The sequence below is a fragment of the Carcharodon carcharias genome, assembly GCF_017639515.1.
Source record: "Carcharodon carcharias isolate sCarCar2 chromosome 35 unlocalized genomic scaffold, sCarCar2.pri SUPER_35_unloc_18, whole genome shotgun sequence".
In the NCBI taxonomy this organism is placed as follows: Eukaryota; Metazoa; Chordata; class Chondrichthyes; order Lamniformes; family Lamnidae; genus Carcharodon; species Carcharodon carcharias.
In genome coordinates, this window is record NW_024470710.1 from 38,485 (window position 1) to 50,589 (window position 12,105).

General features: G+C 60.6%; 1 protein-coding gene across 1 annotated transcript in view; it reads right to left on the minus strand.

The window, feature by feature from the left end:
- Positions 1 to 672: 672 nt before the first annotated feature.
- The window catches only part of g6pd (glucose-6-phosphate dehydrogenase), a 53,075-nt gene continuing 41,642 nt past the window's right edge, over positions 673 to 12,105 (minus strand). Inside the window, exons 5-6 of the mRNA XM_041181400.1 lie at positions 6,849 to 6,941; positions 673 to 2,329 (exon numbers count right to left, since the gene is read on the minus strand). Of these exons, the coding sequence (XP_041037334.1) occupies positions 2,239 to 2,329; positions 6,849 to 6,941 (184 nt within the window). The 3' untranslated portion in view covers positions 673 to 2,238. The remainder of the gene's footprint in view (positions 2,330 to 6,848; positions 6,942 to 12,105) is intronic.

A 12,105-nucleotide genomic window follows, 5' to 3' on the forward strand; every position in this document is an offset into this window, starting at 1 on the left:
GACACGGGTCTGTGTCTGTGATTCCCCCACACGGTGACGGGACGCGGGTCTGTGTCTGTGATTCCCCCACACGGTGACGGGACGCGGGTCTGTGTCTGTGATTCCCCCACACGGTGACGGGTCTGTGTCTGTGATTCCCCCACACGGTGACGGGACGCGGGTCTGTGTCTGTGATTCCCCCACACGGTGACGGGACGCGGGTCTGTGTCTGTGATTCCCCCACACGGTGACGGGTCTGTGTCTGTGATTCCCCCACACGGTGACGGGACACGGGTCTGTGTCTGTGATTCCCCCACACGGTGCCGGGTCTGTGTTTGTGATTCCCCCACACGGTGACGGGTCTGTGTCTGTGATTCCCCCACACGGTGACGGGACGCGGGTCTGTGTCTGTGATTGCCCCACACGGTGATGGGACGCGGGTCTGTGTCTGTGATTGCCCCACACGTTGACGGGTCTGTGTCTGTGATTCCCCCACACGGTGATGGGTCTGTGTCTGTGATTCCCCCACACGTTGACGGGTCTGTGTCTGTGATTGTCATGCTATCTGTGCGCTGCGCTGCTCCGAATATCGAGCAGGAGGTCTGCATGTCGATAGACCCCCCCAGATCCCGGTGGAAAAACACAATTCGTACTTCGGTGACCTCTCACTCGCTCAAACACAGGAAGCAGCCGTGGATTTTGACAATTTTATTGCAACTAATCCTCACGGAACTAGTACAGGTAAAAAAAAAAAGAGATTAGTCTCAGCATACAGACAAATCCTGGCTCTCCCCTTCCCCGATATGTGCAGACCCCTCCAGGGCACCCCCTTGTTCATCTGAGAGTGGAAGGGGGACAGAGGGAGAGGTCATGTGAGGAGTGTCCAGGTTTACGCAGGAGCCTTACCGCAGGAGTGCCTTGTTATGGAGCAAGGGAGACTGGGTGGGTGGGGGAAGAGAGAAGATCCCCGATTTTGCAGCGGCGAAGGCGTTGGGAGGGGAGCTGACCCCTCCTGGGTGGGTAGGACATCTTGCTGCTGCGTTATGACCCACAGCACACCCCCACACCACCCCCCCCCGCCGTCCCCAAAACCGTGCTCAGTGGGACCCCTCTGTAATGGGGATGGAGGCAGAGCAGGGGAGGAGGGGGTTTGGAGTGCCAAATTTGGGAAGGTGAGACCACCTCCCTTAATCCCACCGTCTCATCATCTGACAGACAGTCGACAGCACCATTGGGTGGGTGGGTTCGGGGGAAGGGAGCTGCGTCAGGTGAAGCCGGCACGTGAGAACGGAGAGGAGGGGGGGGGTCTCGGACTGTCACAATCCAGCACAGGCTGCGGGTCGAGGAGCTGGGGGGAGAATGGGGGGCTATCAGCTTCCCCAACTGTGGGGAATGATAGGGGAAGTACTGACTTTACACCAGCCCAGGAGGAGGTCCTTTAACCAGAACACAGGCACCCGCACACACACAGCAACACAGCCCTTTAAACACAAACAGATACTCGTCAGTGCAGCAGAGGAGAACACTTCCCAATTCAGGCACCCTCCACACCCTCCCCATCAAACACCCTCCACACCCTCCCCATCAAACACCCTCCACACCGTCCCCATCAAACACTCCCAGGGCAGGTACAGCACGGGGTTAGATACAGAGTAAAGCTCTCTCTACACTGTCCCCATCAAACACTCCCAGGACAGGTACAGCGTGGGGGTTAGGGTCAGTGCTGTGCGCTCATGCACGCAGTGTTTTGGGATAGGCCAGAGGTGAAACGGCAACGTTTGACCTCTTGCACTGACGATCTGCCCTCAGGGAATCGCTGAGGCACAGGGACAACAAGACAGAGAGTCACAAATCGTTTGAAGGGTTTTCCCCCAACCCTCGGCTAGTCGCTAAGAGGAAAGATCTCCTGGTGAGAACTTGGCGATGGTCCACATTATAAAAGCAGCGAGTTGGGGGGGTGGGTGGGTCCGAAACGAGCAGCACCCCCTCCGCCCCTTATTTCCAGTCAGAAAGTTGAGCAAGCGACACAGGACAGGACAGGACAGGTCAGGGCAGGCAGGAAGTATGTCCGAGCAGTTGTGGTCCACTGGGAGTCAGTCTCAGACGTGGTCCCTCTTTGATCCCAGAGTTCCGGCGGGTGGTGGGCTGCGAGGTGGGGGGGGTGGGGGGGTTTATGGGGGGTGTTTGGAGTGGAGTGCTGTCCACCCCACCCCCCACCCGCCCCCCCATTGCCGGCGCCGGACCCGTCCTGAGCCCAGCTCACAGCTTGTGGGGGTTCACCCACTTGTAGGTCCCCTCGTAGCGGAAGCCCACCTTCTTCAGCAAGTCGTCCGCCTCGGGGGGTCCGCGGCTGGAGGGGGAGGGGGAGGGGGAGGCAGGAGAGAGACGGCAGGTTAGCAACTGCTCCAGTGTTTCCTAAACCCCCCACACCCATCACCCTGACCCCCACCCCCACCACCCACCCCCCACACCCCCACCCCCACCACCCTGACCCCCACCCCCACCACCCACCACCCTGACCCCCACCCCCACCACCCTGACCCCCACCCCCACCACCCACCACCCTGACCCCCACCCCCACCACCCTGACCCCCACCCACACCCCCACCAACCTGACCCCCACCACCCACCACCCTGACCCCCACCCCCACCCCCACCACCCTGACCCCCACCCCCACCCCCACCACCCTGACCCCCACCCCCACCACCCACCACCCTGACCCCCACCCACACACCCACCACCCTGACCCCCACCCCCACCCCCACCACCCTGACCCCCACCCCCACCCCCACCACCCTGACCCCCACCCCCACACACCCACCACCCTGACCCGCACCCCCACCCCCACCACCCTGACCCCCACCCCCACCCCCACCATCCACCACCCTGACCCCCACCCCCACCACCCTGACCCCCACCCCCACCACCCACCACCCTGACCCCCACCACCCACCACCCTGACCCCCACCCCCACCACCCACCACCCTGACCCGCACCCCCACCACCCACCACCCTGACCCCCACCCCCACCACCCACCACCCTGACCCCCACCCACACACCCACCAACCTGACCCCCACCCCCACCACCCACCACCCTGACCCCCACCCCCACCACCCTGACCCCCAACCCCACCCCCACCCCCACCACCCACCACCCTGACCCCCACCCACACACCCACCACCCTGACCCCCACCCCCACCACCCTGACCCCCACCCCCACCCCCACCACCCACCACCCTGACCCCCACCCCCACCCCCACCACCCTGACCCCCACCCCCACCCCCACCACCCACCACCCTGACCCCCACCCCCACCCCCACCACCCTGACCCCCACCACCCTGACCCCCACCCCCACCCCCACCACCCTGACCCCCACCCCCACCCCCACCCCCCTCACCCTGACCCCCACCCCCACCCCCACCACCCTGACCCCCACCCCCACCCCCACCACCCTGACCCCCACCCCCACCCCCACCACCCACCACCCTGACCCCCACCCCCACCCCCACCACCCTGACCCCCACCACCCTGACCCCCACCCCCACCCCCACCACCCTGACCCCCACCCCCACCCCCACCACCCTGACCCCCACCCACACACCCACCACCCTGACCCGCACCCCCACCACCCTGACCCCCACCCCCACCCCCACCCCCACCCACACACCCACCACCCTGACCCCCACCCCCACCCCCACCACCCTGACCCCCACCCCCACCCCCACCACCCTGACCCCCACCCCCACCCCCACCACCCACCACCCTGACCCCCACCCCCACCCCCACCACCCTGACCCCCACCACCCTGACCCCCACCCCCACCCCCACCACCCTGACCCCCACCCCCACCCCCAACCCCCTCACCCTGACCCCCACCCCCACCCCCACCACCCTGACCCCCACCACCCTGACCCCCACCACCCTGACCCCCACCCCCACCCCCACCACCCTGACCCCCACCCCCCTCACCCTCACCCCGAGCGCCCTCACCCCCACCCCCCTCACCCTCACCCCCACCAACCCCATCCCCACACTCCCCTGACCCTCACCCCGAGCACCCTCACCCCACTCACACCCACCCCCCTCACACCCACCCCCCTCACACCCACCCCCACACAAACCCACCACCACCCTAACCCCCACCCTCACCCCGAGCGCCCTCACCCCCACCGACCTCACCCCCACCGACCTCACCCCCACCGACCTCTCCGCCACCGACCTCTCCGCCACCGACCTCACCGCCACAAGCATCACGCCAAACCCTGTCTGATTTCCCCTCTCTCTCTCTCTCTCTAACCCAGGGATCACTGGACAGTGCTCAGGAGCAGGAACCCTGGCTGCTTTCTCCTCTCTCTCTAACCCAGGGATCACTGGACAGTGATCAGGAGCAGGAACCCTGGCTGCTTTCTCCTCTCTCTCTAACCCAGGGATCACTGGACAGAGATCAGAAGCAGGAACGCTGGCTGATTTCCGCTCTCTCTCTCTCTAACCCAGGGATCACTGGACAGTGCTCAGGAGCAGGAACCCTGGCTGCTTTCCCCTCTCTCTCTCTCTCTAACCCAGGAATCACTGGACAGTGATCAGGAGCAGGAACCCTGGCTGATTTCCCCTCTCTCTCTCTCTCTCTCTAACCCAGGGATCATTGGACAGTGATCAGGAGCAGGAACCCTGGCTGATTTCACCTCTCTCTCTCTCTCTAACCCAGGGATCATTGGACAGTGATCAGGAGCAGGAACCCTGGCTGATTTCCCCTCTCTCCCTCTCTCTCACCCAGGAATCACTGGACAGTGATCAGGAGCAGGAACCCTGGCTGATTTCCCCTCTCTCTCTCTCTCTAACCCAGTGATCACTGGACAGTGATCAGGAGCAGGAACCCTGGCTGATTTCCCCTCTCTCGCTAACCCAGGGATAACTGGACAGTGATCAGGAGCAGGAACCCTGGCTGATTTCCCCTCTCTCTCTAACCCAGGGATCACTGGACAGTGATCAGGAGCAGGAACCCTGGCTGATTTCTCCTCTCTCTCTAACCCAGGAATCACTGGACAGTGATCAGGAGCAGGAACCCTGGCTGATTTCCCCTCTCTCTCTAACCCAGGGATCACTGGACAGTGATCAGGAGCAGGAACCCTGGCTGATTTCCCCTCTCTCTCTAACCCAGGGATCACTGGACAGTGATCAGGAGCAGGAACCCTGGCTGATTTCCCCTCTCTCTCTCTCTCTCTAACCCAGGGATCACTGGACAGTGATCAGGAGCAGGAACCCTGGCTGATTTCCCCTCTCTCTCTAACCCAGGGATCACTGGACAGTGATCAGGAGCAGGAACCCTGGCTGATTTCCCCTCTCTCTCTCTCTCTCTAACTCAGGGATCACTGGACAGTGATCAGGAGCAGGAACCCTGGCTGATTTCCCCTCTCTCTCTAACCCAGGGATCACTGGACAGTGATCAGGAGCAGGAACCCTGGCTGATTTCCCCTCTCTCTCTCTCTCTCTCTCTAACTCAGGGATCACTGGACAGTGATCAGGAGCAGGAACCCTGGCTGATTTCCCCTCTCTCTCTCTAACCCAGGGATCACTGGACAATGATCAGGAGCAGGAACCCTGGCTGATTTCCCCTCTCTCTCTCTAACCCAGGGATCACTGGACAATGATCAGGAGCAGGAACCCTGGCTGATTTCCCCTCTCTCTCTCTAACCCAGGGATCACTGGACAGTGATCAGGAGCAGGAACCCTGGCTGATTTCCCCTCTCTCTGTCTCTAACCCAGGGATCACTGGACAATGATCAGGAGCAGGAACCCTGGCTGATTTCCCCTCTCTCTGTCTCTAACCCAGGGATCACTGGACAATGATCAGGAGCAGGAACCCTGGCTGATTTCCCCTCTCTCTGTCTCTAACCCAGGGATCACTGGACAATGATCAGGAGCAGGAACCCTGGCTGATTTCCCCTCTCTCTGTCTCTAACCCAGGGATCACTGGACAGTGATCAGGAGCAGGAACCCTGGCTGATTTCCCCTCTCTCTCTCTCTAACCCAGGAGTCACTGGACAGTGATCAGGAGCAGGAACCCTGGCTGATTTCCCCTCTCTCTCTAACCCAGGGATCACTGGACAGTGATCAGGAGCAGGAACCCTGGCTGATTTCCCCTCTCTCTCTAACCCAGGGATCACTGGACAGTGATCAGGAGCAGGAACCCTGGCTGATTTCCCCTCTCTCTCTCTCTAACCCAGCGATCATTGGACAGTGATCAGGAGCAGGAACCCTGGCTGATTTCCCCTCTCTCTCTCTCTAACCCAGCGATCATTGGACAGTGATCAGGAGCAGGAACCCTGGCTGATTTCCCCTCTCTCTCTCTCTAACCCAGGGATCACTGGACAGTGATCAGGATCAGGAACCCTGGCTGATTTCCCCTCTCTCTCTAACCCAGGGATCACTGGACAGTGATCAGGATCAGGAACACTGGCTGATTTCCCCTCTCTCTCTAACCCAGGGATCACTGGACAGTGATCAGGATCAGGAACCCTGGCTGATTTCCTCCCTCTCTCTCCCTAATGCAGTGGAGAAGCGGGGGGGTGGGGGGGGGGGCGCGAAATCAGGGAGATAGGGATTCATGTCACAAGAAGACACATGAGGTTCAGCAGCAAGGAGTCTGTGAGGTTGCTGGGACTTGCTCTGCCCCTCAGAGTGAGTGGGGGCTGCAGAGTGTGAGACACAGTAAAATGACCATGATTGGCATAAGTAGGCTGATCATCGCCCAGTTGAGTGACAGATGATCGCCCTTACCTCTACTGCCTCAATCCCACCGGCCTGACAGGGACTTGCAAGGGTTCGATCAGGGCGACACGAGGTGGGGTTGCTGAATGCACTCACCTCCCATATACATAGGGTACTGGCCGAACCATCGAACATTCCAGTCTGTGCAGGAGGGGAGTAAAAATCCTCCAAGCTTCCCGGAGTTCATCACTGACAGCACAAGACGTGGCGGCGAGGTTGGGGAGACGATGTGGAGGGTGAGAGGCAGGGGGGACGGAGGGGAGGGGGAGGGGCAGGGAGACAGGGTGGAGACAGGGCAGGGGGACGGGAAAGAGAAACAGAGAGACAGAGTTAGTCACTACGCCAGAAACACAATAACCTTGAAAAGCATCATATCACAGCTGCGCGGGTCAGTGAGCGTGTGGGACCCGTACCCCAGTGAGAGTCAGTGTGTGTGGGACCCGTACCCCAGTGAGAGTCAGTGTGTGTGTGGGACCCGTACCCCAGTGAGAGTCAGTGTGTGTGTGGGACCAGTACCCCAGTGAGAGTCAGTGTGTGTGGGACCCGTACCCCAGTGAGAGTCAGTGTGTGTGGGACCCAAACCCCAGTGAGAGTCAGTGTGTGTGGGACCTGGACCCCAGTGAGAGTCAGTGTGTGTGGGTCCTGTACCCCAGTGAGAGACAGTGTGTGTGTGGGACCCATACCCCAGTGAGAGTCAGTGTGTGTGGGACCCGTACCCCAGTGAGAGTCAGTGTGTGTGTGGGACCCGTACCCCAGTGAGAGTCAGCGTGTGTGTGGGACCCGTACCCCAGTGAGAGTCAGTGTGTGTGTGGGACCCGTACCCCAGTGAGAGTCAGCGTGTGTGTGGGACCCGTACCCCAGTGAGAGTCAGTGTGTGTGGGACCCGTACCCCAGTGAGAGTCAGTGTGTGTGGGACCCGTACCCCAGTGAGAGTCAGTGTGTGTGTGGGACCCATACCCCAGTGAGAGTCAGTGTGTGTGGGACCCGTACCCCAGTGAGAGTCAGTGTGTGTGGGACCCGTACCCCAGTGAGAGTCAGTGTGTGTGGGACCCATACCCCAGTGAGAGTCAGTGTGTGTGTGTGGGACCCGTACCCCAGTGAGAGTCAGTGTGTGTGGGACCCGTACCCCAGTGAGAGTCAGTGTGTGTGTGAGAGACCCGTACCCCAGTGAGAGTCAGTGTGTGTGTGAGAGACCCGTACCCCAGTTAGAGTCAGTGTGTGTGGGACCCGTACCCCAGTGAGAGTCAGAGTGTGTGTGAGAGACCCGTACCCCAGTGAGAGTCAGTGTGTGTGGGACCCGTACCCCAGTGAGAGTCAGTGTGTCTGGGACCCGTACCCCAGTGAGAGACAGTGTGTGTGGGACCCGTACCCCAGTGAGAGTCAGTGTGTGTGTGGGACCCGTACCCCAGTGAGAGACAGTGTGTGTGGGACCCGTACCCCAGTGAGAGTCAGTGTGTGTGTGGGACCCGTACCCCAGTGAGAGTCAGTGTGTGTGTGGGACCCGTACCCCAGTGAGAGTCAGTGTGTGTGGGACCCGTACCCCAGTGAGATTCAGTGTGTGTGGGACCCGTACCCCAGTGAGAGACTGTGTGTGAGTGGGACCCGTACCCCAGTGAGAGTCAGTGTGTGTGTGGGACCCGTACCCCAGTGAGAGTCAGTGTGTGTGGGACCCGTACCCCAGTGAGAGTCAGGGTGTGAGAGACCCGTACCCCAGTGAGAGTCAGTGTGTGTGGGACCCGTACCCCAGTGAGAGTCAGTGTGTGTGGGACCCGTACCCCAGTGAGAGTCAGTGTGTGTGAGTGACCCGTACCCCAGTGAGAGTCAGTGTGTGTGTGGGATCCGTACCCCAGTGAGAGACTGTGTGTGAGTGACCCGTACCCCAGTGAGAGTCAGTGTGTGTGTGGGATCCGTACCCCAGTGAGAGTCAGTGTGTGAGTGACCCGTACCCCAGTGAGAGTCAGTGTGTGTGGGACCCGTACCCCAGTGAGAGTCAGTGTGTCTGGGACCCGTAGCCCAGTGAGAGTCAGTGTGTGTGGGACCCGTACCCCAGTGAGAGTCAGTGTGTCTGGGACCCGTACCCCACTGAGAGTCAGTGTGTGTGGGACCTGTACCCCAGTGAGAGTCAGTGTGTGTGGGACCCGTACCTCAGTGAGAGTCAGTGTGTGTGGGACCCGTACCTCAGTGAGAGTCAGTGTGTGTGTGGGACCCGTACCTCAGTGAGAGTCAGTGTGTGTGGGACCCGTACCCCAGTGAGAGTCAGTGTGCGTGGGACCTGTACCCCAGTGAGAGTCAGTGTGTGTGGGTCCTGTCCCCCAGTGAGAGTCAGTGTGTGTGGGACCCGTACCCCAGTGAGAGTCAGTGTGTGTGGGACCTGTACCCCAGTGAGAGTCAGTGTGTGTGGGTCCTGTACCCCAGTGAGAGTCAGTGTGTGTGGGACCCGTACCCCAGTGAGAGTCAGTGTGTGTGTGGGACCCATACCCCAGTGAGAGTCAGTGTGTGTGGGACCCTTACCCCAGTGAGATTAAGTGTGTGTTTGGGACCCGTACCCCAGTGAGAGTCAGTGTGTGTGGGACCTGTACCCCAGTGAGAGTCAGTGTGTGTGGGTCCTGTACCCCAGTGAGAGTCAGTGTGTGTGGGACCCGTACCCCAGTGAGAGTCAGTGTGTGTGTGGGACCCATACCCCAGTGAGAGTCAGTGTGTGTGGGACCCGTACCCCAGTGAGAGTCAGTGTGTGTGGGACCCGTACCCCAGTGAGAGTCAGTGTGTGTGGGACCCGTACCCCAGTGAGAGTCAGTGTGTGTGTGTGGGACCCGTACCCCAGTGAGAGTCAGTGTGTGTGTGAGACCCGTACCCCAGTGAGAGTCAGTGTGTGTGGGACCCGTACCCCAGTGAGAGTCAGAGTGTGTGTGAGAGACCCGTACCCCAGTGAGAGTCAGTGTGTGTGGGACCCGTACTCCAGTGAGAGTCAGTGTGTGTGGGACCCGTACCCCAGTGAGAGTCAGTGTGTGTGGGACCCGTACCCCAGTGAGAGTCAGTGTGTGTGGGACCCATAACCCAGTGAGAGTCAGTGTGTGTGTGGGACCCGTACCCCAGTGAGAGTCAGTGTGTGTGGGACCCGTACCCCAGTGAGAGTCAGTGTGTGTGGGACCCGTACCCCAGTGAGAGTCAGTGTGTGTGGGACCCGTACCCCAGTGAGAGTCAGTGTGTGTGTGGGACCCGTACCCCAGTGAGGGTCAGTGTGTCTGGGACCCGTACCCCAGTGAGAGTCAGTGTGTCTGGGACCCGTACCCCAGTGAGAGACAGTGTGTGTGGGACCCGTACCCCAGTTAGAGTCAGTGTGTGCGGGACCCGTACCCCAGTGAGAGTCAGTGTGTGTGGGACCCGTACCCCAGTGAGAGTCAGTGTGTCTAGGACCCGTACCCCAGTGAGAGACAGTGTGTGTGGGACCCGTACCCCAGTGAGAGTCAGTGTGTGTGTGGGACCCGTACCCCAGTGAGAGTCAGTGTGTGTGGGACCCGTACCCCAGTGAGAGACAGTGTGTGTGGGACCCGTACCCCAGCGAGAGACAGTGTGTGTGGGACCCGTACCCCAGTTAGAGTCAGTGTGTGTGGGACCCGTACCGCAGTGAGAGTCAATGTGTGTGGGACCCGTACCCCAGTGAGAGTCAGTGTGTGTGTGGGACCCGTACCCCAGTGAGAGTCAGTGTGTGTGGGACCCGTACCCCAGTGAGAGTCAGTGTGTGTGGGACCCGTACCCCAGTGAGAGACAGTGTGTGTGGGACCCGTACCCCAGTTAGAGTCAGTGTGTGTGGGACCCGTACCCCAGTGAGAGTCAGTGTGTGCGGGACCCGTACCCCAGTGAGAGTCAGTGTGTGTGTGGGACCCGTACCCCAGTGAGAGTCAGTGTGTGTGGGACCCGTACCCCAGTGAGAGTCAGCGTGTGTGTGGAACCCGTACCCCAGTGAGAGTCAGCGTGTGTGTGGGACCCGTACCCCAGTGAGAGTCAGTGTGTGTGGGACCCGTACCCCAGTGAGAGACAGTGTGTGTGGGACCCGTACCCCAGTGAGAGTCAGTGTGTGTGTGGGACCCGTACCCCAGTGAGAGACAGTGTGTGTGGGACCCGTACCCCAGTGAGAGTCAGTGTGTGTGTGGGACCCGTACCCCAGTGAGAGTCAGTGTGTGTGTGGGACCCGTACCCCAGTGAGAGTCAGTGTGTGTGGGACCCGTACCCCAGTGAGATTCAGTGTGTGTGGGACCCGTACCCCAGTGAGAGTCAGTGTGTGTGGGACCTGAACCCCAGTGAGAGACTGTGTGTGTGGGACCCGTACCCCAGTGAGAGACTGTGTGTGAGTGGGAAGCGTACCCCAGTGAGAGTCAGTGTGTGTGTGGGACCCGTACCCCAGTGAGAGTCAGTGTGTGTGGGACCCGTACCCCAGTGAGAGTCAGGGTGTGAGAGACCCGTACCCCAGTGAGAGTCAGTGTGTGTGGGACCCGTACCCCAGTGAGAGTCAGTGTGTGTGGGACCCGTACCCCAGTGAGAGTCAGTGTGTGTGAGTGACCCGTACCCCAGTGAGAGTCAGTGTGTGTGTGGGATCCGTACCCCAGTGAGAGACTGTGTGTGAGTGACCCGTACCCCAGTGAGAGTCAGTGTGTGTGTGGGATCCGTACCCCAGTGAGAGTCAGTGTGTGAGTGACCCGTACCCCAGTGAGAGTCAGTGTGTGTGGGACCCGTACCCCAGTGAGAGTCAGTGTGTGTGGGACCTGAACCCCAGTGAGAGACTGTGTGTGTGGGACCGGTACCCCAGTGAGAGACAGTGTGTGTGGGACCCGTAACCCAGTGAGTCAGTGTGTGTGTGGGACCCGTACCCCAGTGAGAGTCAGTGTGTGTGTGGGACCCGTACCCCAGTGAGAGTCAGTGTGTGTGGGACCCGTACCCCAGTGAGATTCAGTGTGTGTGGGACCCGTACCCCAGTGAGAGTCAGGGTGTGAGAGACCCGTACCCCAGTGAGAGTCAGTGTGTGTGGGACCCGTACCCCAGTAAGAGTCAGTGTGTGTGGGACCCGTACCCCAGTGAGAGTCAGTGTGTGTGAGTGACCCGTACCCCAGTGAGAGTCAGTGTGTGTGTGGGATCCGTACCCCAGTGAGAGACTGTGTGTGAGTGACCCGTACCCCAGTGAGAGTCAGTGTGTGTGTGGGATCCGTACCCCAGTGAGAGTCAGTGTGTGAGTGACCCGTACCCCAGTGAGAGTCAGTGTGTGTGGGACCCGTACCCCAGTGAGAGTCAGTGTGTCTGGGACCCGTAGCCCAGTGAGAGTCAGTGTGTGTGGGACCCGTACCCCAGTGAGAGTCAGTGT